This window comes from Protopterus annectens, chromosome 12.part0 (genome assembly GCF_019279795.1).
Source record: "Protopterus annectens isolate FY-2018-M chromosome 12.part0, PAN1.0, whole genome shotgun sequence".
In the NCBI taxonomy this organism is placed as follows: Eukaryota; Metazoa; Chordata; order Ceratodontiformes; family Protopteridae; genus Protopterus; species Protopterus annectens.
The window spans coordinates 311,420,912-311,447,049 of NC_056746.1; the positions used below are offsets into that span (position 1 = coordinate 311,420,912).

The 26,138-nt window shown below is 43.3% G+C and overlaps 1 protein-coding gene across 2 annotated transcripts in view; it reads right to left on the minus strand.

Moving 5' to 3' along the window:
* LOC122816534 (dual specificity mitogen-activated protein kinase kinase 3) overlaps positions 1-13,478 on the minus strand; it is a 982,929-nt gene extending 969,451 nt beyond the window's left edge. The window contains exon 1 of one of the 2 annotated variants that reach the window (XM_044089378.1): positions 13,362-13,478. In XM_044089378.1, the coding sequence (XP_043945313.1) occupies positions 13,362-13,436 (75 nt within the window). In that variant the 5' untranslated portion in view covers positions 13,437-13,478. The remainder of the gene's footprint in view (positions 1-13,361) is intronic. The other variant, XM_044089377.1, reaches the window with a different exon arrangement.
* Positions 13,479-26,138: the final 12,660 nt, after the last annotated feature.

Here is a 26,138-nt window from a genome sequence, read left to right on the forward strand (position 1 = left end):
CAGTTTGCATAGACTTAGCTTTGTCTTCCATTTTCTTTAGAACCTCTTCTGCCTTAATACCAGAGCATCATGCTGTAAAGGTGCATCTAGCAATTTAGCTTTAACATGATCAGGCAAATTTTGTTCCTTTAACCAGGCATGCCCCAGATCCAGTAACTGCGGCCCAGCAGGAGGCCTCTAAGGAATCAAAACCACATTGCAAAGTATGCTTTCCAACTTGTTCAGCTGCATGCAGTAATTCCTGCAATTCCTTATTTTCTGCACATTCTGAATTCAGCATCATTTTCTGTTGCAGCAATCCCATAACATGTTGTTGGTACTTAATCATAGGAAATTGACAGTTTAAAGCCCTGATTGCCAAGGTTGCAGATGTATAAACCTTTTTTCCCCATCTGTCTAGTGCCCTTGAATCTCGGTCAGAGGGTGTCGGATTTTTTGCTGTTGAGGCCTTAACTCCCTTTGGACCCTGCAAAATAATTTCAGGATCAGCAGCAGGGTTTCTAAATAAAAATGTATGTAAGTCTGGTACCCTGTAATATCTGTCAGGCTTACTGGGAGCCGGAGGTAAGGAGTCAGGGGTCAAGATAGACTCCGAAAACACATCATCCACAATGTCTAAAACAGGGGGGATGGCAAAAGCCTTGTGCTGAGGGAGAAGGAAATCTCGGAGCCTCTTTTTTGATTCTGATAAGTCTTGACTCTTCCAATGAAAATGCTCCCTCAAAGTATGCAAGGTTTCTCTAAATGAATAATCCTCAGGAGGACATGCAGATGGAATAGACTCCTCAGCATCAGAATCCTCATAGGGAGGTATAGACAATTCCTGATCAGAAGAGGAATCAGAAGAAATAGAAACCTGATCTGAAGATTCATAATCAGTGTCTTGCCTAGGCCTCTTATCTGGAGGGGAATGGGTACCCCTGATCAAGGTAATAAAGTCTTCAGCCATTTTGATCATCTGTTTTTTTAGGCTTAGAGGCCTGTGCACGTGGCTCATGCGTCAGTTTTTTACTTTTAGAAGTTGCTTTTGTCTTTGGTTTTGCAGCTGTCGTCGGTTTCATATACAAATGTTGAGGTCTGAATACACCCTCAGAAGCCGGTGCCTGCTCAGCGGCTCCGGATCCATCCAAGGGAGATACATCAGTCAGTCCAATACCTTGAGTATCTTGTGGCATGCCGGACTCCACATGGGTGTTGGTAGAGGCCTGCGACTCAAAGGTAGCGGCTATCAGGGACTGCGAAAGCGCCTCACTGAGTACCGGCGAACCGGCGACTGGCTTAGGAGAAGCTTTGTCGTCTGTTTTGGATCTCAACTGTCTTTCTCTGTCCTTTTCTTTGCGTTTTTTATGTACTCCGGTAGTCTGATTGCTATCAGACGACATTTCTGGGTAGTTAAATCTGTTTCGAAAATACTTTGATGCAAAAATATACAGACGCTTAATAGTGCATTGGTTAAATCTAGCACAAAACCGACAGCCAGGCACGTTGTGATCAGGGCCTAGGCAAGGAATACAGTATAAATGGAAATCCTTAGGAGGCATTTGCTTCCCACAAGTAATACAATTAACTTTTTCTGACATCGGTAAAAAGCAAGAAAAAAGTTTCCTCAATGGGGTACTTCGCTTTAGTGAAGACGTCGGTTCTGAAACTCAAACTCAAATTTTTCAATAGTCGGCCAACCGGCACTTGCGAAAATGCTTCTGCTTCAGGCACCGTGTGGCAAGAAAGACTGAAGAAAATGGCGTCGGCTGCATGCTTTATACCCCTGACGTCATGGAAGAGAAGACAGCAACCAATGCAGGACCCAAGGCCGACTGAGGGCAATCTGTCAGCAAATTACCCAAATATAATGACTGCAACAGTGAAACACGAAGAACATCCAGTGACTCCTGCCCTGCAAGATGCTTCTAGGGCATCAAAGCCACACTGGAAAGTATGCTTACTGACTTAGCTTGCAGGGTTCATAAGCTCCTGCAATTTTTTATTTTCTGCAGAGTCTGAAAAAGTAACCACTTTTTGTTTAATGAGTTCCATAATATGTTGCTGGTACTTCAGCATGTGAAACTGGGCAATTCAATGCCCTAATAGCAAGAGTTGTGGAGGTATATACCTTCTTACCCAATCTGTCAGGCACTCTGGAAATCCTGTCCAAAGGGGTGGGATTCTTGGCTGTAGTAGCCTTGATACCTTTAGGCCCCTGGGAAATTATCTCTGGGTCAGCAGTAGGATTCTTGAAAAGAAACTTGTTTGCATCAGGTACTCTGTAGTACCTGTCTTGTTTCCTAGGGGCAGGATGTAAAGTGTCAGGAGTAAGACTGGATTCCATAAAGGCATCATCCACAACATCCAAGACAGGGGGTATAGCTAAAGGCCTGTGCGGAGGCAACTCTAAAAATTCTCTGAGTCTCTCTTTGGATTGAGGATAGTCTTTGCATTCTCAATGGAAATGCTCTCAAAGTATGCAAGGTTTCACCAAAAGAAAAATCCTCTGGAGGGGAGACAGAGGGAATGGATTCCTCTGCATCTGAATCCTCATAGGTAGAAAAGGGCATGTCTTCATAAATCAGAAATCTCAGTCATCAGACTCCTGGTCTGTAGAAGCTGAAGGGAACTAGATTCTTTGTCTCTTTGCAGGAGACGGCTGACTTCCCCTAATCAGAGTAATAAGGTCTTCAGCCATTCTAAGCATTTGTTTTTGTGGCATGGGCGCATGAGCATGCGCTTTGGTCGATTTTCTAGGCGTAGTGCGTACTCTGGTAAGAAACTCTGTAGTTTTGGTTAGAAAAGAAGTCGTTGGTTTAATTCGAACATCAGTAGAGCAAAGAACTGCCTCAGAAGCCGGTGCCTGCACAGCAGCTCCAGATCCATCCAAGGTAGAGACATCTGCAGGTTCCATAGTCGAAGAAGCATCTTTCGGCATACCTGAATGGGTATCAGCAGAAGCCTGTAAATCCACTGAAGCGGGCATCAGGAGCTGTGAAGGTGCCTTACTGAGTACCGGTGGACTGGCGACTAGCTTAACGGAAGCGTCATTGGCAGTTTTGGACCCAAGCGGTCTGTCTCCATCTTTATCCTTATGTTTTTTCGGAATATCGGTAGTCGGATGGCTCACCAAAGCCATTTCAGAATACGGATATCAAGAGTGATAGAATTTAGCAACAAAGAGAACCCGACGATGAATGGTTTTGGATGTTAAACAAGGCACAAAACTGACAGCGAGGGACGTCGTGGTCTGGGCTTAAACAGGTGACGCAGTAAGAATGAAAATCTCTGAGGTATTTGCTTTCCACAGGCAAGACAATTGTTAACTTTTTCTGACATCTGTTAGAGCAAGAAAAAAGGATCCCCAACAGGGTACTTAGCTTTAGAAGATTTCAGGATTATTCAATTTGAAAATAAAAATTCAGGTAGCAGCCGACCGACACTTGCCAACTGCTTCTGCTTCCGGCTCTTCGGCAGGAAAGACTGATGTAATGGTGTCGGCTGCCTGTTTTTATACCCCTGACGACCTGATATCAGTCCAGGAGCGACAGCACCTGACACAGAAATACTAAGTCTCTCGTATTCGGGCCAACTGAGGGCTACCTGCAGGCATATAACCCAAGTGTGATGACTGCAAGAGTAAAACACGAAGAACATCCTGAGGCTCTTGTGCCCGGTGTCAGTCAGTTGAAGCTTGTGGTAGTTGCGGCACAGAGGGAGGAGAGGACTCCGACAAATGATCTTTGTCAGCGGAGGCAAGCACCCTCTCCATGGCCTGGAAGGCTGGCTCACCCAAGGAGGGATGGGAGCCTGGAATTGAGCATGACAGCCTCGGAACTGGGGCCTCAACGAACCCGTCCCCAGACTAGGAGTCTCAAGAGGACCGTGAACTGTAAGAGAGAGCATCCATGGGAGGTGCCATAGAAGAAAATCGGCATGGAGCCAGGAATACCCTCCCCCAATGGCACAGCCACTGGCCTGAGAAGAATCACAGGTCTAAAGCAGATGCCCTCTGCTGACAGCTTAAAAAAACTCCAGCTATACTCTGTCGCATATCGTCTAGTCAGAGGCGATCTCTGCTTAACATACAAGGCCATGTCAAACCCAGAGCTGTTGGACATGCTGCACTTAAAGAAATCCCAATTCCCAGAGCCACACGCTCCAGGCATCTAAACCTTGTCATCACAATGAACAAAACATGCTGGAGGGATAGGTTCCTGACTTACAGACTCCCCAGACTCTGGAATAGACTGCCCATACATGTCAAGCAGAGTGCCTCTTTGGTCCTCTTCAAAAGGAACCTTGACGATTGGATGGGAGATAGGAAATTCACCCTGGGAATCACATCAGTCGCCCTTGCTAGACAAGCGTCCAAGGAAGTAAATACTGTGGGAAGAAATAGCCAGGGAATTGTTATGGCTAGGCTTGTATAGGCCCTAAGGCCGATAGCCTAGTACAACTTATGAACCTATGTCCAGTGCACCGAAGGCCACAAGGACAACTCTGGTTCCAAAGTGAGATCTACTATTGGAGTCAGAGGGAGGGAAGCTGCTGTCAAAGTAATAGGCTTCAAGACTTGAGTGGAAGTTGAAGGAGGAGTATACATTGGGGTTTGAGGAGATGTATGTTCATCTGAATGAGAGAATGTGGACTTAAACGGTTGAGAGAGACCTCTGACCACAAGCAACTGGTCAACAAGCTGCAACACATCCTGTTCAGAAAGACTCTTGGATGACCACATGGAGAAAGCTGATGGCGATTCTGGCCTTTCTAGGAAAGGACTATACTGACTGCTAGCAAAAGGATCCAATGAAGGGGAATAATTGGTCCTTGTTAATTCAATAGGTGCAGAGCTCGGAGCCGAAGAAGTCTGCACCAAAGAAAACAGTGTGGAAAAAAGTCTGCGGCATAGTAGTTGAAGGTGTCTGCACCATAAAGGCAAAGGTCTGCCCTGAAGGGTACAGTGCCATAGTGGAAAGTGCCTGCACAGTCAATAAGGATGGTGCCGAGGAGGACTGCACCGAAGCACATGAAGGTGCCTAGAGTCATACTTGGAGCCGAAGGTGACTGCACCAACAGTGCCGAAGGGGACTGAACCTGAATTGATGGTGCTGCTAGGGGTTGCTGCAGAAATGTCAGAACTGTAGTTGGCTGCGCTGGGAACTCCGGTGCCGGTATTGATAAAGGAGACATGGCTGTAGTCAAAATCATTTGGGGGCAGTGCCAAGCCTGGAGCCGACAGGGTCACAAGGGGCAGCACCAGAGTGGTAATCAATTTCACCTTCTTGTGAGTCGACTCACTACAATCTCCAGAGGGAGAAGAAGGGAATGACTGATGAAGAGGAGGAAGAACGCCTCTTGCAGGGTTTAACAGGAGGGGGTGAGCCCGCCGACACAGAAATAACCTCAGAGAAAGGAGACTTGAGGAGACCTATCAAAATTAACTTGTTCTTCCTCTCGTTGAGAGTCCTTGTAGAGAAATTTTTTACAAATCTCACACAGAGGATCTACAGACAAGAGGGAGACATTAAGACAGTAGACACAAGTCATGGCCATCGGAAAGCGGCAACTTACGGCCGCAATCCTTGCACTGCTTGAAACCAACGCTACTTTTCTTATCCAACATAACTGCTGTGGAGAAGAAGCACAGTACCAAAAGGAAGAATAAGGGTTACCCAAGCAAACGGTAAGAACAGAAGAGGAAGGATTACCAATGATGGTAATGGAGAATTACCACAAGGTAAGAAAAGATGGTAATAAAAGGAAAAGACTAAAGGGAGAGAGTTTAAAATGCGATAGGGTAGGAAAATATTAGAATAAACTTTTGAGAAAATTTTAGAGTAATAATATATAAACTTTCAAAAAATTAGACACTTAGCTGAGAGAGTGGCTTGACACGACTGTACAGCAACGCGGCAAACGAGATCTGAGGCAACAGGGAGCAGAGCATTCTGGGTAGGCCCTTGGCTCGAGAGTTTTTGGCTGATGTGAGCTTGATATTGGCCGGCTCAGTTACGAGGATGGAACCAATAACCCATCAGTAAGGAATGAACGAAGATTAACATCATCAGCTCAATCTGTTTCACCCACTCAGCTATGGCACAGAATATTGTTATACTGCTTCAACTGCACAGATGGATAATGTAACAACAAATGCAACTTCATAAGTCAGACTTTCAAGAATCTAAGCTTCTATTTATCATCATTGTCAACATTTTTCAGATCCAGTAGCTCCCTGCATTGACCACTTAAAATTAACATACTCATCTCCTTTAAATAACCCAAACTCAAATGGGTCAGAGTAGCTAAGGTAACAATTACAGTTCGTAAACGCACATGAATGATTGACTTACTTTTTTTCTTCTCTCTCCCTTGTAGATACCTTGCTATCTTACTGTAAAGCCATGAAAAGGAGAACTGGGCATATTCAAATCATTTACTTCCCACTCATGAAGTAATGCATCAACACAGAAGCATGCTACTAAAATTAGTCTTATACAAAGTCAATGTGATGTCATCAGAAAGATGGATGTTATCTGCTCTTCACTCTCAAAAAAAAAATTCAGCACTTTAGAAACAAATAACCATCCATCTAAGACAAAAGATTTACTAACAAATGTATTGCTGATTAGCTGCCAACCTCCCAAGCTACTTTCTCAGCACCACTAGTAATTAATCAAGGCAAATCAGTAACACATTACAGTAAAACCCAAATTACACAAATAAGTGAATTATCACTAACTTTTAGTTATGTACTTACCATAACTTTAGATGTTTGGGATCCATCTCGCCTACATTCTGTACTGATGGGCTCGGAGCCGATCCTCGGCTCCGACTCGGCACGCTATGCTATAGAGCGAAGCCTCTTATTGGCTGAGCTATTCTCTATCCCAGGATGCACCACCACTAATCCCCCAGATCTTGTTTGTCCGCATTCATGCACACACACAACTGTTTATATAACATTGCCAGATGTTTCAAGATGAAACAATAGAATTCGGACCGTCCGATCTCTTCTGATCTCCAAGGCAGGGGGAAGGAGGGTGGGTTATTAGGAATGCAGGCGAGATGGATCCCATACATCTAAAGTTATGGTAAGTACATAACTAAAAGATGTTATGTGATCCTACCTCGCCTACATTCTGTACTGATGGGACAGCGTCCCTAGCACCTAATTCCTGGGTGGCTCACTGGAAAACACTCCTGAGCACTGTGGAACCAAATGAAGCTCGCCCCCGAGATGCCACATCCAATTTGTTGTGGGAAATGAAAGTGTGCGGGGAAGACCACGTAGCCGCAGCACAAATGTCACTAATGGCAAGCTTAGAATGGAATGCTATTGAAGTAGCCATAGCTCTTGTAGAGTGAGCTTTGACAGAGGTTGTAAGCTCTTTATTAGAAGAGGAATAAGCTTGAATAATACAGTCCCTGATCCATTTGGCAATAGTGACCTTTGTGACGGCTTTGCCCAATTTATTATCCGAAAAGGACACAAACAATTGATCTGTTTTTCTTGTTTGTTGGGTCCTGTCTAAATAAAAACGCAATTGCCTGTGAACATCCAATGTGTGGAAGATGTATTCCGCTTTGTTTGAGTACTTTGGAAAGAAAACTGGAAGTTCTAATAACTGTTGCAGGCAAAAACTGGAACAAACTTTAGGGACAAAGGATGGATTAGGCCTGAGGGATACTCTATCTTTGTGAAAAAAAACAGGTACGGTGGTTTTACAGATAGAGCTTGAAGCTCTGAAACCCTTCTGGCAGAAGTAATCGCGACCAGAAAGGCAATTTTCCAAGAAAGAAATTTCAAATCACATGTTGCTGCCGGTTCGAAGGGGGAGGAGGTTAAGGCACGTAATACCACATCGAGATCCCACGGAGGAGCAGGATGAGAAATCGGAGGTCGTAAAAGCGCAGCACCTTTCATGAAGGTGTTACACAATCTGTTGCTCATTAAAGGTGGGTTTATAGATTCATGAAAATTGAAAATAGCTGCCAATTGGACCTTGATGGTAGAGACTGAAGAACCTTGATTGAATAGGGAAGTTAGAAATTTCAGGACTTCCGATACAGGAATAGTGATGGGATCCAGACCCCGGAGTTGAGCCCAAATAGCAAATCTCTTCCATTTGCTAGTATACAATTTCTTAGTGGCAGACTTGTGGGCCGATAAGATATGTATGACTTCCGGGTCTAAGGTATGATTCCTGACTATAGTCGGAAGAGGAGGAGCCAAGCTGTTAACTTCAAAGTGTGAAGGGACTGATGGAGTTGTCCCGACTGATGAATTAATAGGTCTGGGATCTGATCCAGGAACCATGGACCGTCCAGTGCATATTTCTGAAGATAGGGGAACCATACCTGACGAGGCCAGTAAGGGGCAACTAAGATCATTTTGCTCCCCAAGTGAGATGCCTTTTGGATCACTCTGGGAAGGAGGGGAACTGGAGGGAAGGCATATAGCAAGCCGGTGGGCCAAGGATGGGCTAATGCGTCCATAGGACTCTCCCCCGGAGCTGGAGTGAGAGAGAAGAACTTTCTGCACTTCGCGTTCAGCGGGGTTGCGAAGAGGTCGCAACAAGGAGTTCCCCATCTGCTGAAGATCTGAGTTGTCACTGCATCGTTCAGAGACCACTCGTGAGGAGAGAGGATAGTTCTGCTTAGTCTGTCGGCTATCACGTTGGATTTGCCAGGGATATGAGTTGCTACCAGAAAACGTCTGGTTGCCACTGCCCATTCCTAAACTCTCATGGCCTCTCTGCAAAGAGGGTAGGATCTGGTCCCTTCCTGCTTGTTCAGATACCAGACTACTGACATGTTGTCTGAGTGAACGGCAATTACGCCCTGAGGGAGGTAATCGTGGAGGGCTTGTAGAGACAGAAGCACCGCCCTCATTTCTAAAATGTTGATATGAAGGAGACTCTCTTCTGAATGCCATTTGCCTTGGACTGACCTGCCCAGGGAATGCCCCCCCACCCCATCTGGGAGGCGTCCGTAGTCAAAGTGGCCATAGGAGGAGGTGGAACAAAGGGTCGTCCCTGATCCAGATTGGAGGGCACCAGCCACCAGCGAAGGTCCCGTTTGCAGGTTTCCGTGATCCGTATGAGGTGACAGAGGGAGATCCTGAAAGGACCACTGTGTCGAAAGAAGCCACTGGAGAATTCTCATATGCAATCTTGTTAGGGGGACTAGAAGAACAGTGGCCGACAGAGCCCAATAGCTGCAGGACCATCCTGGCTGGAGCTTTGGATCTGAGAAGCAAGGCTCGGACTTGAGCCTGTATAGTTTGTATCCTTTCTGAAGGAAGATAGACCCGCATTCGGTTTGAGTCTATCTCTACTCCGATTAACCTTATGCGCTGAGATGGCAGCAACACAGACTTTGGCCAATTGAAGGTGATTCCAAGGGAAGTGCCTAGTGATATTGTGGCTTGTAGGTTCTGCAATAGTAGACACCTGGAGGTGACAGTTAGGAGCCAGTCGTCCAGATACGGAAACACCTGGAATCCTAGACTCCTCAGGTGAGCAGTCACGACCGCCAAACATTTGGTGAACACCCTGGGGGCTGCGGTGAGACCAAAGGGCAGTGCGCAGAACTGAAAATGGTCTCCCAGGCTGAAGCGCCAATGTCTCCTGGACGCCTGATCTACCAGGATGTGGTAATAGGCGTCCTTGAGATCTATGGAGCACATCCAAACACCTTTCTCCAGCAGTGGGAGAATGGATTGTAATGTGACCATTTGGAACTTGGACTTTTTGACTGAACGATTTAGGATGCTGAGATCCAAAATGGGCCTCAAGTCCCCGGTCTTTTTTGGCACCAAAAAGAATCTTGAGTAAGTCCCTAATCCGATCTGGTCTGCGGGGACCGGTTGGATGACTCCTTTTTGAAGCAGCTTTGAGACTTCTAAGGCTGCAATTTCCCGTTGACTGGGTGGCGGGTCCGGGATTTTCTTGGACGGAGGTGGAGAGTGAGAAAAGGGGATGGCGTAACCTCCGGCGATGATTCGAAGCACCCATCGGTCCTGAGTGATATCTTCCCAGGCTTTTAGGTGCCTCGAAAAACGACCCCCGACTGGCTCCGGAGCTGCACAGTCGGGCAATCCTTCAGGGATTGTGGAAGGCTGAAGAGCCACGAAAGGACTCGCGGTCTCCAGTGTTGCGGGGGCCTCTGCCGCCTCTGGGACGGCGTCTTCCAGAAAAAATTCCCCCTCCTCTGCCTCTAGAAGGGGGATCGTCCTGCTGCGAGGGATAAGACTTCTGGGATTTACGGAACCACATTTTCCCTCCTCTTTTAGCCTTGGGATAAGGCCGAAAGGGAGTGGAAAATCGTGCCCCTACAGCAGTCAAAGTCTTACCTTCTTGCTCGCAGTGGGTCAATGTGTCCTTTACCTTGGGTCCAAACAAAGAGGACCCATCAAAGGGAGCGTCGGCAAAGGAAGACTTAAAGGCTTCCACAAAATGACACAGGCGGAGCCGGGCTTGCCTCCGTATAGCAATACCCATACCCGCCGCTCTACTCACCCCCTCGGCCGCATATGAAATGAGCCTCATGGACGAGTTTGATATCGATGACAGTGTAGCCAACTGAGAGCCAACCGTCTGGGCCAGCTGCTCAGGTAGGTTACCCAAGAGGGTATCTGAAAGCTCCTTGATCAGATCCCTCTGAAATCTAGTGAAGTGCGTTAAATAGTTCAGGGACCTTAAGGTAAAGGCCGCTGAACTGAGGGTGCGCTTCCCGTAACGATCCATGCTCCTAGACTCCTTATTAGGAGGATGGACAGACGTCGAAGCCTCTGCTACATCTTGTTGGGTAGCAGATGCCACCACCAAGGCATCTACAGCCACACCTTTGGTCAAAAACTCCTTCTCTGGGGGTGCTGATAAGAACTTATTTGGGTGAGCAGGCACCAGTTCCACAGAGTCTGGATGTTCCCACGCCCTTCGACAGATCAAATCTAGGAGCTCGTCGAAGGGCGGAGACACCCAGGAGGCGGAGGGCTGAGCCCCGAAGGCCTTGAAGAACACCGACTCGTCAGTAGAAGGAGGTATGGAATGCCAGCCGCCTCGTTGTTTGAGGGCTTCCAAGATGTCTGCAAAGGAGACATCATCTGAGGACGACTTAGGGGACCCCTCCGCATCATCAAGATCGGTGTCTGACGTGAGAGCTCATCGGGGGAGTCGACGTGCTTCCTCTTGCACGGTCTTTTCCTTGGGGTTCCTCTGAAGAAGCTTCAGAGGGACCTCCAGGAGGGGGGGGACCCCCACTGGGGGTGACCTCAGGCCCCGGGGCTCTGCTGTCTACGGACAGGGGGACTACCAAAGACCCAGTTCTCCGTATGCAGGGAAGGTGCTGGTGAGACCGTGGAGGTAGCCAAAGAAGATTTGGCCAACGCACTCCTCATGGCCCTGAAAGTCGGACCACCAGAATCCTGGGAAGGTCCAACCCCCGTGGCCACAACAGTAGATGGTACCCCCGCAGCCGACGCACCGAGAGGAAGGCTCGGAACCGAAAACATCGGTCCCGAAGCGTCCCCCCCGGGGCCGACAGAGGAGGTCCGTGTACAGAACTCCGACTTGAGAGCCGGGGTTGGAGTAAGGGTCGGGGCCGACCCGAAAACCTCCATCGGCTCCACCAGCACCAACGGTGCCGAGGCTGTTGGAGGAGGAACCAGAACTACAGGGTGGGCCATCGGCTCCGAAGCCGAATAGACTGGAGCCAAAACTAATTTCTGGAATACAGGAGACTGAAACAGTCTTAGGAGCACCCTGTCGATGTCCGAATCCGACATATTGGAAGATCGGGAGGAAACCGATCGGGTCCGAACCGACTTCTCCATCAGCTCCAAAGGACTGGGGGACCGGCTCCGAATAGACTCGACCAGTATGGGTGCCGAGGGAGATTCCAAAACAATTTCCCTCGGTGCCGAGGAAGGCTTCGGCGCCGAAGGGGAAGAGTCTGAGCCGGCAACCCTCATCGGCTCCAAAATCAGTGGAGCCGATGAAGGTGACCCGCCTCTCGAAGCCCCAGTCATCGGCTCCGAAACCAGACGAGTCAAGACTGGAGGCGTCGAGGCAGACCGTTCCGCCCTCGGCTCCGAAGTCCATGGAGCCGATGGAGAAGCCTGCCTAGATTTCTTAGTAGTCGGTTCCGACTGGCTGGTCGGAGCCGCCGCTTTCTTTTTCTTAGCTGGAGAGGAAGAGGAAGATAAGGCCTCCTCGAAGGAGGGTTTGATAAGCCCTTTCAAGATTAATTTATTCTTCCTCTCTTGGAGGACCCTAGAGGAAAAAGCGTGACACATGCTGCAAGACTCCTGTAGGTGCTTGGCGCCTAAACAGTACATGCACGAGGAGTGATCATCAGTGATGGACATTTTATAATTGCACCTCGTGCACTTCTTGAATCCTGAGGGTCTATGTTCTTTGGACATAATGCCTGTAAACCACTCACTATAACAGTAGAAAAAAACACTATGTATGTCAGTAAACAAAGATTTTAACAACAATAAAACCTTTTTTTTTTTTTTTTAAAGAAAGGCCAAAATTAACAAGTACAATACAAGTACAACAAACACCAAAAAGGAGGGCCAAGAACCCTCTAACTTAAACAGGTACTTGACCTCCCTAAAAATAAGAAAACTCGCTAAAGAATAGGGGAAGGCCCCTCTAACTTAAACGGAAACCTTTCCCTAATCAATCACACAAAATTTACCACAAAATTTTACCAAAAACACACACTGATACACAACGATAGCTGTTAAAACAGCTTTTGGGTAAAGAATAAAGAATTTCCTGACAGGAAAACTTTAAGAAAAAACAGCACTTAGCTCAGCCAAGTTTGAGACCACGTCCTAGCTTGTAAGTGGCAAACGAGATCTGGGGGATTAGTGGTGGTGCATCCTGGGATAGAGAATAGCTCAGCCAATAAGAGGCTTCGCTCTATAGCATAGCGTGCCGAGTCGGAGCCGAGGATCGGCTCCGAGCCCATCAGTACAGAATGTAGGCGAGATAGGATCACATAGCATCAAAGTTTTTAACATATACCCCAGGGTTTTACAACTTCAGGGTTAGTAAAAGAAAAATTAGAAGCATTAATTACAACATGTAAATCATTTGATTAATTTTGTTAATGATTTACAGTTAGCTCTCATTTGATAATCTGATGACTGTATCCTTTGTATCCCCCTCTTTGCAAATACTGTGTACATGTTAAAAATAAAGTTTATTTAAAAAATGTAGGGGTGACGTTGCCTACATGGGCTGCTCTCACGTTTTAAAAAACAAAACAATGAACACCAGTCATTCAGTGAAGCTCATACAATCAAATTTTTATGAACCAAGATTTGAAAAGAAGCACAGGAACAAAGTTAAATACATTACCTCTCTAAAAAGAGCACCATAGAAAGTAACAGTAAATGGGCAGTCTACAGTTCTCATGGAGATGTCAAGATCCATAAGTAATCTCTTCTGCTCTTGGCTATTTACAGTTGCTCGAATTCTCTGCGAAGGAGGGAAAAAAAACTCTTAGCAACCAGCTCCTTTTAATACAATTCAAATCTGTAATTCTTAAAGAACATGAACGTTAAAAGCCTTTAAAATAAAAATAACTATACAAAATTGAAAGAATGGACATATTTAATGCATAAAATTACATGGTAAGTGCTCTCACCTTTAAACACAATTCAGTCTTATGAAGTCTTTTTATCAGCTTATTCACGGATGAAACACTGATTAGCCTGAACTCACACAGTTTTTATGAATATAATCCATTACTTCACTTTCCCAGGACTGTGATCATTTTACTTTATTAGGTGTCATTAACTCTGCATTTTTCAAAGGCACCACAGCAAACCACCAAAACGGCATACAGTTCCACTTGCAGATTAGCTCAAATTAGGAAGGATTTATTCCTTGCACAGATGCACAGTACTCTTGTTAGAGCTCTTACACCACAGCAGGCCGATGCAAGCTACCACAGTACTGTGAAAGCAACTTATTAAAAATGTTCCCACCTCCACGTGTACACAGACACTGCAGCAGCTCAGGCAATGGAAGAGCTGGGTAATGATCGAATGAACAACAGAAGCTCATATCGCAGTAGAGTAAACATTCACAGAGTAACACGGGTTCCCATATCAGTCACCCAGAGACGGGGTTAGGGACATTAGAAATGCTCTCATAACCTGCAATGGAATAGGTTAGAAATACTCCCATAGCCTGCATCTGGAGATGTGGATGGAGGAACAATCCATTCCATACTGCAGACTCCACAGTGATGGTGGCATGAATAGGCTTAAGAATGATGACGGGGCTTGATGACTTGCACATGTCAAAGTAAAAAGCGCCATGAAAAAAGAAACTGCTTAAGAACATTGCAGAAAGGCATTACAAGTGCTTGCTCTACATGACATTACCTCTTAACTTGTGTTGGTTCACATGCAAGTCTGTGTAGCTTCAAATGTATTTTAATTTTTAGCAGACACCTCAACAAATGATAAACTAGCCTAGCTTGAGGTGTTTTGGTAACTCTCATTACAAGATGCATTTTTACTTTAGTACAATGAAAACCTGAATGTGAATTCATTTTGGTTGCACATCATGAAATTCAATAAAATAATAAGCTAACTAATGAGAACATAAAGATAGAACAGTACAGACCACAATAAGAAGTGCAAACTAGTAATAAATTCATTACAATTAAAATGCAATATTGTTTGGAGTGCACTTTTATAACTTAAGACTGCAAAGGTGAATAGAAGTGTGCCTAATTAATCAACATGCATCACATACCAGCTGAGTACTGGGTACAGCAAAAGACTGCCAGAAAGCAAATCCTGGGCTGGGTACAGCAGAATGAGGAGACAGCAGCTAAGGCCAGTAACCACTTATGAGGCTGCTAGTTTGAATGTGGGCTTCAAGAAAGAATTGGCTGGGTCTTTAGTGTGGTGCTTGCTGGGGCTTCCTCCACCGTTCAGTCTGGTAGTAGAGAAGTGAATACGGCTACAGTCAAATTAAAAAAGTTTAATTCAACCGTTTTTGGTTGGTTAATGAGCAGGGATATCTGTGAGAAAAAGCAACTGTGTAATAGAATTGGGGCCTTCTAAGGGGGGAGTTCATTGCGACCCTGAACAGGGACAGCACAATACTCTGCAGTCCATCATTACAAAACCTAAAGAAATCCTATGAGTGAATGCTGCAGAGGTGGCAAATAGTCTGGAAGCTATATAGACTATGCTGTTCAATTTCCCCAGATGGTGTGATGTATGCATGAAGTACTTGATTGGTCTCAAAAGATGAATCAAAGCACATGCATGACCAATGGAAAGCCATTGAAACTGCTAACAGCACATATGCATGACATCTCAGACAGGGCAGCTGAAACAATGAAGCAGTGGAGACAACTTCTAAACTGAAAGGAGGAAAAAACAATAAACTGAAATCAAAGGCTCTATGGGAATTTGGAAAGTGATGAAAAAGCAATTCTGATAGAGCAGGAATGGACTGATACTGCAAAAGAAACTCAGAAGTCAAGCATGTGAAGCAGAGACCCATACTGACAGAATTTCCTACAAGGAAATCGCAGGTATTATAGAAGGTCCTAAAACCAGACCGAAAACATTGTGTGTGGGGAGGTGATCTCTACTTATGAAACACAACTACTTTAAGATAACCTTGAAACACATGAAGCCAATGGAAAAATACTTGAGAAAAATCAAAGCTCAAGTGTCAAATTAACAGATCCTGATACAATGTGAGAAACAGTAGACAAATGAGAAGAAAGATTGGCTTATAGGATAAGAGACATAATCCAATTCCAAGAACAACATGGATGGATAGACTTGAAAGTTGTACATTAGAGTATGAACTGCAGTATAAATGTGGGTATCATATTTAAACATGCTTTTTGCAGTAAGTGCAAAAGCTGAAAATGGTTTGAATATTTGGTAAGACAGAATGGTTTGCTGGCAAGCTCCGTATAACAAACTTTTAAGCGCAAATGCTAACAAGGACACATTTTTACAGGTTTAAGTTCATTTATGGAAATAAATAGGGACTACTTTAAATTAACAGAACTGACAGGGCATTTTATTGGCCTGTTACTAATGCTACATGCAGTGGTTCAGCTAAATGGCTTCCAAATGCTCATGGCTTTTTCTTTTTACAGTAGCAAAACACTGTGCCTTTAAGGTATCATCTACATATATCCTATTGGACTTAGCTAAAGAAGGTTTAAGGTATTACACAGTGAAAACTGTAGCTTGGCTAGGGTTTTATTTGTTTTTATTAACCGTGTTTGCTTGTGTGACCTCTTCACTCTTTGGATGTTAGTTGAGATAGTTTGCAGACACCTTAATGGTTATGGACATCAGCTGGGTGTAAGATGCTGTGTTTCTGAAGTACAGCCAAACAGTCCACTTATGCTGTGCTGACGAAGTCATAAGAAGACCAAAACATGCATGTCTACAGCTAGTGGGGGTTAGCTTTAGCAGCCTGAATGTATCAACAAAGTCTTAAAAAGAAAAAAGTAAAAAAAAAAAAAAAGTTGTGGACATTTAGAAGCCATATAACTGAAACACTTGATGTCCTTAAGGGATCACTTGCATATATCCCATGGGCCTCTATTACAGGAGATAGAAGCTATCACACCAGTGAAAACTGCAGCTTGGCTAGGTTTTTCTTGTAATTTTTATCTGCTGGAGCAGGGTAGCCATTACAGTAATCCTATGAAAAAGTTGTTGGCAAATGACAGGACAATGGCCCCTCCTTGTCCTTTGCAGACAAATCTGACAGGTGAGTAGAAGGTAATGACTAGTCAAAGCAGAGGCTTATATCTGAAATATGTATCCAAGAATATAGAGATAATACTGAACATGACAGATGTACAAGACTAATGGCCTGTGTTCATTAAGAAACGCCTTCAGGATAGAGCAAAGGAAAGTAATGAAATGAAACATAACGTGTACAGAGGAAACACATGAGACACTTGCACAATGACAGGAATAAACCGAGAGTACAGTGAAAGGACAAGTATGAGATAGGTAACCAAGATAGGAATGAACTAGTGAAAAAGTAGTCTGGTTACCCACGTACTGTCAAAAAACAATACAACAGGCAATGATGCCCCATTGGCAACTGAGATTTGAGATGGAGGCTAGGGAGTACTGCTTTATGCAGAAGTGAAAAGAAACAGGCAAAACACAGAAATTACAAAATAACTGGTTATAGATGTTGTGGAAGTTCAGGAAACCAGCATTAACACAACAGTAACAAATAACTACAGACAGTTTTAAGGTGAGGGGGGTAATCAGATTAATACAAAACAGTTGTATCCAGCATTTACCCAAGAAAGACTAAATTGGGCACTTAAGCAGTAACAAAATGCTGTTTGTTACAAATATACTGCAAATTTACTATAAATCGAGGAGACTTAACACCTCGGAGAAAATACAGTTGTACAAAACCTTAACATAACAGTACATGTCCTCTTTTTCATTGTTGCAGTATTTAACACCTCTGGAATCTCCTAACAAGGACAGCACAATGTCTGGCCGGTATACCAAAGCCTTTATTACCTAGGAGCATCATACGACAGACGTGTGCTCCTTTCACAAGTGTAGGACATAAAGGTGATGTACTAACACTCCCCGAACTAGAACTGAAGTGCTCCAGAAGAATCAGGAACCCCCCCCCCAGTGAAAAGGAGAACAAGTACATCCAGAAAAAGGAAGGAAGAGGAGGAGGAGAACCACCTCTCAACCAGAAAAAAATACCACCCACAGAAAATGAGAAAAAAGAACAGGTTGTAGGAGGGAGGGAATGGATACTGTAACAGCAAAAAGGACATCTACTGCTATGGTAAGATTTTAACACAACTGTATTATGTCATTCCATGTCACTGCTACAGTATTTATCACAGCTGGGAGAATACAAAAGCTACTGTGAAGGTAGGACGGAGAAAAGCAAGGATGAGCCATCCCCAAACCCATGAAGTATAACTTTGGCAAATGCTGCCTGGGCTTTAGAAATTACTTTCAAAAGTGCAAGATCTACTGAATTTGTGCTCCGAAGACCAAGGATGGAACACTGGTGTGCAAACCCTTGAAGAAAGCCCCCAAACTGCCTCATGTACACAGACAACCCTCTCCTCCTACCACCAAACACTAATATATACGAGAGATGCAATTATACAGCCAAACTGGAGGCTAAGCTCTCTCAACCCAAGACTGGATCAGACAGTCAAGAGGAGAAGGGAAATACTTGCATCACAGCACCAGTCTCACATAGACCCATTAAATCAGCACTGGCAAAAAACACACAAATACACGAAAACATACTCTGAGGCTCTAAATACAAATCTGCAAAAGCAACAGAGATCTCCAAAGCAGACATCCAAGCAACCTCCACCCCCCAACGCAAACCATGAAACACATACTTCACAAAACCAGTGTGCCACGCAATCACAGCCCTTAAGGCAAAATAACATACCCAACATACTAGTAATAGGTGACTCTATAGTCAGGCACACTGACGCCCCACTCACTAGGCTGAATAAGGAGAAGGTTACTGTTAGCTGCCTGTCGGGTTCCAGGATCCGCCACAACACAAGCACTCAGGTCACTCCACAAGTACAAATACGACTGTCATTGTCCATGTTGGTGTGAATGACCTGAGCCATACCTCCCTGGACTACATGAAGAGAGACATGGAAAAGCTCTCCGATCACAGCATCCTGCCCTCCACCAAGAATGATACCACGGTATAAAGAAAAAATTATCAATTTCAACAACTGGCTAAGTTTCTGGTGTCATTAAAAGGGGATCCAGTGTCTGTCCGCCTGGGATGACATGCTCGACAAGCCACGTTGCTTTGCTAGAGACAGCTTGCACCTGTCACCCTTAGGCTTTTGAATACTGGCCAAGGATCTTGCCACCCCCATAGTGCCTTTTTTAGGCAAGGCTCAAAAGAGAAACCCACCGCCGTAAATAGCACGAGTAACAAAAACTGAGGGTAATACTACTCAATGCCAGAAGTCTAAACTTCAAAATGCACGCACTCGAGGCACTCCTCAGTATGGAGAAAATAGACATATGTGCAGTAACAGAAACCTGGTTTAAGGCTCCAGAGAGCACCCCAGCACTACCAGGCTACAACTCATACCATACATTTCGGTCACAGAACCCAGACCGAAATACAAAAGGCGGGGGCATATCCATATTCATCAAGGATACCCACACCTCCAGGTTAGTGGCACAGCACGATGCTTCGGAGATCATCCACGTGCAACTAACAACGAGCAAAATTGCAATTCAAATTGTAGCTTACTACACATCACCCACCATGTCCCAGAAGCCCCATTCCGCGTTTCTGGAAACACTGGGAAACATAAAGGCCCTACCAAACACCCTAATATTGGGTGATTTTAATTACCCAAAACATTAACTGGGAGAACTACTCAAGTACTAACTCCCTTGCCCAACATTTCCTAGAATTTATAAACTCAAACGCCCTGGATCAACTGGTCAACTCTCCCACCAGAGGTGACGACATATTGGACCTGGTCATCACCAACACAGGCGACCGGTGTTCCACACCGGAGGTCAACCCCTCGCTGGTTAGATCTGACCATAAACAAATCACTTTGGATATCCACATTCTGCCCCCACCCCCAGACAAGGAAACAACCGTGAAAAACTTTTCAAAAGCAAACTTCACGTTACTTAAGACTGAGGTGGAAAATTTCAAAGCCCCCATGCTAAAGGGTAACACTGTCCAAGCTGCAAAATCCTTTACTAATGCATTCTACGGGCACCTACAAGAATGCATGGATCGTGCTATCCCAAGCAAAACCAAGACTCACTCCTCCAAGAAAAGGAAACCAGTCTGCTGGACCCCTGCCATAAACAAGCTATACAATAGGAGGAGGAAACTAGTACAGAAGAGTAAAATCCTAAGAAGGAAAGACATCCCTGATCAGTATCAGCAAGAAACTACGATCCCTCATAAAATCATCCAAGGCTAGCTTCGAAAGAAACATTGTCAAGGACTTCAAAGATAACCACAAGGCATTATTTAGCTATGTCAAGAATCTAAGTGGCAATGCTCAGATCTGTTCGGAGTTGGTGCAGAATGGCACAAAATACACTGAACAAACCAATATTGCCAACATCCTGGCAGACAGGTTCAGTGCAAAGGGGTCACGGCGAAAACGTTGTCTTTTTGAAAAATAAAATACTTTTACGTTAAAGAAGAAACTTGGACTTTGTTTCCTGTGGTTAGTATTGACTATCTGGACATCAGGTTGCCTGTTTCTACACATTTTTACAAGTTTGTTGGCTCATTTTTGACTGTTTGTTGATTGCCATGGATTCAGGCACTCCTGCCAGTCCTGTTAGTCCTAACCTTTGTCTAACAGCTGCTTTTGAAAAATCAAGTGAAACAGACTTATTCTCTTTATTGGCTTCCATCTCACAAAAATTGGAAGCTTTACACGTTCGTATGGATGTTTTAGAGCAACTTCCAACTTTTTACAGAAAAGAAAAGTCTGAAACTATTGTAAACCAGAATGTTGTTTCAGTTTCTGACTCGGAAGGGTCTGCTACGTTACTTCCTGCAGCACAACAGCTTAGAGGACTGCCTCCTCGACCAAATAAACAACAGGCAGGAAGTTCTGTTGTTCAAAACGCTACTGCTTCTACCAGTAGGGAATCGGACTTGTTTCCTTCAACTCCATGGATCTTTCGGATCCCTTCTACTAGTCATGCTGTAGGAACTAATGCTAATCCAATTACACCACCAGCATCTAACTTAAATGAGGAGCATAGGACGGAGCCAGTGGAGGAGCCGAACCTTGAGCGACTGGATTAATAAAGAGAACCCGTTTCGTTTTGTCAGGCGCTAACACTGGGTCAACTGCCAGCTCTTTTCCTGTAAGAAAACGACAACAACTGGTTTAGTGACCGTTTAAAGGTACTTGACATTAAGTTGCTTAAATTAAAAAAAACTGCAGCTGGAAGCTGCTTATTTTAGGCAATGTTTAAATGAGAAACTGGTTCCAAAAGGCCTTAGGAACAACTTTACTCCTTCTGGACTACTGTTGGACCAAGTGTATTTTTCAGAATTGAAATGTTTGTTTCAGGAACAGGGGTTACAATTGCTAAACGTGATAGTTAAACATTATGATATGCATATCTTGTCTCTTATTTCTGAAGTGAATGTTTTGGATGAAGAAATCAAAATTAATACTTCTTTTTTGCAGTTTAAATATGACTACGACCGTATTTTTTCTAGCATTGATGCATTGTTATTTAAATTAAAAATTAACAAAAATAAGAAGTTAGTAAGGGATAGAACAGCTTATTTTTCTAACCAAGCATATTCCCATTTGAACATTCCAAGTGCAGGGTCCAATACTGTTGGTTTAAATGGGCCTTCTACTTCTGTTAATGCTGAATTAATTTCGTTGGAAGGTGAAAATGGTGAACACCTTACTAATACACCTAGACAGGAAGTTAGAAGAAGTAATAGGTTAAAAGGGTCCACTGCTGTTAACTACAATTATAAGAACCAAAGAGGACCAGGGAGAACTGACCAGAATAAGCAGGTTCCTTTAGAGCTCCCTAATGATAAAGTTTTTTAGGAATCAACAGAAGTAACAAGGGGAATGTGTATTGGAGGAAACGTTAACAGACAATGTTTCTCCCATAGGTCCGAGGGATTTTTTGCAAGGCCCTGTTATATATACTAACACAAGGAAAGATTTTACTATCTATAACTTTTCATCTTTGGAACTAGATTCTGACCTAGTTGAATTGTTAGCTCTTGGATACACTTTTATTCCAAGTACCTATGGAAGTTTAGCTAAAGTTTTGATTGATCTGAAATGCTACATACGCAAGTTAAATTTAAAATTATATTTTAACAATGAAACAACAAATGTTAATGACAAATTGAAACTGACTAGTGTTTTTAACCCTCCTATACAACAAAATTTATTACTATTTGAACAAATGTGTGAATTAGATATAAGACATCTGTTTTCTACACAAAAATCAAGTAGTACTTTGAATGAGATGAATATTTCACTTGCACAACGTGAATGGCTAAAAAACCTGGGCTCTTTAACTGTCAGGTTTTTGAAACCTGACAAAGGTGAGTGATTGGTAGTGTTAGACAACGTTCAATACACAGAAAAATGATGCAAGTGTTATCATCTGATGCCTATGTTACTTCTTCCTTAATGAGATTAATGTAGTTCAAGGTGCATTGGGTATTTCCGTGACCTTTTCCTAGCAGGCAAAATAGACTTAGAGACATACAACTATATTGACATCATTCAGCCAAAGTTGCCTGTAATGTTCGGAATACCCAAGATACACAAAGACCAAAAGAATCCTCCCATGAGGGCATTAATAGATGGTAGGTCTTCTATGACCTACCCCTGTTCAAAATTGATAGATAGTATTCTATCAAAATATGTAAAGAAAATACCTACTATTTGCAAAGACTCCTGGTCTTTCTTACGTGATATCAACAGTATTAAGTTTGACCTTGAGTGTAACTTTTTGACTGTGGATGTCATTGATTTATATACATCCATCCTCACAATGAGGCAGTTGAATGGATTCAACTGCTTCTTAAAGACTTAAATGCACCACAAGTGGAGATTGACGTTGTAACAGAACTGTTGGGCATAGTACTGTCATCAAACTTTTTTGTTTTTGAACATAAATTTTATTTACAATAATGTTGAATAGCCATGGGCTCCCTTGAGCCAGTGTGGCTAACCTGTTTGTAGCCTTTGGGAAAACCTTTATATACTATCTAATGAAACTGTAATGCAGAAGATAAAATATTACACTAGGTTTTTGGCGACATATTTATCCTTTTTAAAGGGAATGAAGTTGAAGCAAAACTTTTGTAGACTATTTGAACAATTCTACACAATGGTTAAAATTTACTTATAGGTTTTCAACAATAGAAACAGACTACTTGGATGTGAGACTAACTAAAGAAGTAGATGAAGAGATTTATTTGTCTGGCATTTTCAGGAAACAGACGTGCTGCAACTCTTTCCTGCACTACACTAGTCTACATCCACCTAGGCAGAAAAAATCTATTGTCAAAGGACAACTGGTGCGTGCAGGCAGGATGTGTAGCACTTACAGCGATTTTAAAGCTGAGTGCCAATTTTGAAAGGTATGTTTATAAACCATGGATACCCTGTCCCTCTTTTAGAAGGGCTTATAAATGAAGTTGACACTAAAAGAACAAAAGGGTTGTATAAACCACTACTTGATCAATCTAATGTAGGTAGGTCTACTAATGATAATGAATTAGCACACCAAAATTCCTTACTAAATCAGCAGAGAAACTTTTCTTTAAGTTTTATAACCCAATTTAACTTGAATTCAACAGGAATTTGGGCCATTATCTTAAAAACTGGCCACTAGTTATTAATTCCGTTAACTTGATTGACAAGTTAGGTCAGCCTATGTAATTTACAGGAGAAGTAATAATTTGAAAGAACTTTTACAGCATACTTCTAACACTTATGGTCACATAAGACCTAGAGGTTCATTTAAATGTGGATGCTGCAACATGTGTAAAGTGATGAGAACTGGAAATTCCTTTATAGTTAGGAATAAAAAATACAACATTAAGCAGAGGATTACTTGTGATTCAAAGTCAGTGGTGTACATTGCTTTGTGTAATTCCTGCCCTTCCTTTTACATAGGAAAAACCAATCGTAAACTAAAAGAGAGAATATACCAGCACCTTTATGCTATAAAAAAACCTCTTTTAGAGAATGCCTTAGCAAAACATGTTAGCAGTAACCCTGACCACTCTTTTGTTTTATGGGTATTGATCAAGTACCTTTAACCGATAGGGGAGGCCCCTTTCAGATAGTTCTTGAGTGTGTCGAACTTTTATGGCAGTTGAATTTAGATGCATTTAGGCTAGATGGCCTCAATGAGAACTGTAACATTTCATGTGTTCTTAAACTAAGGAGCTACTTTAGGTAATGCCTATATGCACATTATTTTGTGGGTTTAATGCATAATTTTTTCAATGTTAATATAAATGCACTAGTAAGAATATTTTTATGTTGTTTTTATCATACAATATTTATAGATAATTCAATGGAGTTTTATGATTATTCATGATTTTATTCATTATTTTTATTGAGTCAAATTAGTGCAGGAAGTGCAATTATTTGTCACTTCCTGTTAACTGAGTATTTGAACAGACCAGTTTAGCTGTTTTACTTGTCTTCTTCTGAGGAAGCTGTGACAGGGGTCACGGCGAAAACGTTGTCTTTTTGAAAAATAAAATACTTTTACGTTAAAGAAGAAACTTGGACTTTGTTTCCTGTGGTTAGTATTGACTATCTGGACATCAGGTTGCCTGTTTCTACACATTTTTACAAGTTTGTTTGCTCATTTTTGACTGTTTGTTGATAAACAAGCTATACAATAGGAGGAGGAAACTAGTACAGAAGAGTAAAATCCTAAGAAGGAAAGACATCCCTGATCAGTATCAGCAAGAAACTACGATCCCTCATAAAATCATCCAAGGCTAGCTTCGAAAGAAACATTGTCAAGGACTTCAAAGATAACCACAAGGCATTATTTAGCTATGTCAAGAATCTAAGTGGCAATGCTCAGATCTGTTCGGAGTTGGTGCAGAATGGCACAAAATACACTGAACCAACCAATATTGCCAACATCCTGGCAGACAGGTTCAGTGCAAACTTCTCCCCCCACTCACCCCCAAAAGGGCCCATAACCACACCAGAAGAATGTACAGCCCCTGAAATCACAGACACTCTGGTTAAAACAGCCCTCTCCAAAGTCAAAAACACAGCATCAATGGGACCGGACAGTGTCCCAGGCTGCGTCCTACACAAGCTCAAAGACGAACTAACCCCTGAGCTAAATTGAGAAGTTATGTACCTACCATAACGTTCCATGTTAGTTGTCTTCTCTCGCCTTCTTTCTTGCTTGATGGGTTCGGAGCCGATCCTCGGCTCCGACTCTGCACTTTGCTAAGCTCGAGAGTCACTTTTACCAGCTCGAGGCAGCCCCATATCCCATGATGCAAGGCGGTAAGTACCCAGATCTCGTTTGTTATCTATAGGCAATAACACCTAGCATAAAAACTTCCCAGAAGGAAGAAAGAAAGGCAGAAAAGCCTGAAGGATGGGTAAGGAAGACCAGAACTGTCTGGTCTTAAGAAGCATTCTTCCATGTAGGGAGAAAAAGGTCTGTCCAGGCCAGGGGGCAGGAGGGTGGGTCGCAAGAAAGAAGGAGAGAGAAGACAACTAACATGGAACGTTATGGTAGGTACATAACTTCTCAATGTTAAGTTGTCAATCTCGCCCTCATTCTTGCTTGATGGGACGTCCTAGCACCTCTATCCTGGGTGGCTCAATGGAACAGACTCTTGAGAACTGTAGAGCCAAAACTGGCTCTATCCCTGGAGGCCAAATCCAATTTGTAATGAGAAACAAAGGTATGAGGAGTGGCCCAAGTGGCTGCTGCACAAATAGTGTCTAAAGGAAGTCTAGCCTGAAAAGCTGTGGAAGTGGCTAAGCTTCTGGTTGAATGCGCTTTAGGTTTCGAGCACAGCTGTTTTCCCCTGAGCTGATAGATTTCAGAGATGACGGAAGAAAGCCATCTAAATAAGGTCTCAAGATAATGTAATTTCTGTTCCGATCTGTTTGAGTAATTAGGGAAAAATACAGGGAGGTCAATAGATTGGTTCAAATTATTTTTAGAAGCCACCTTAGGCAAAAAAAAGAAGTTATGTCCTTACCATAACGTTCCATGTGGAGTGTTCATCTCGCCTTTGTTCTTACACATGGGTTCGGAGCCGATCCTCGGCTCCGTGCCGGCCTCTTGCAAGCTCTGCATCGAGAAGAAGCTCGAGACAATCTAATACCCACAATCCCCCTCTGCCTTTACCTCAGATCTAGTTTGCAAGCAAACCAATCTACATAGAGAGCACATTCATACTTACATCACATATGCACAGAAAGAATCTATACATAACCATATATATAGACAAGCCAAATAGACATATATATAAATATATATATATATATATATGCCAACTATGTACACAACATTGCAACAGCAGCAGAATGCTCCTGGCCAG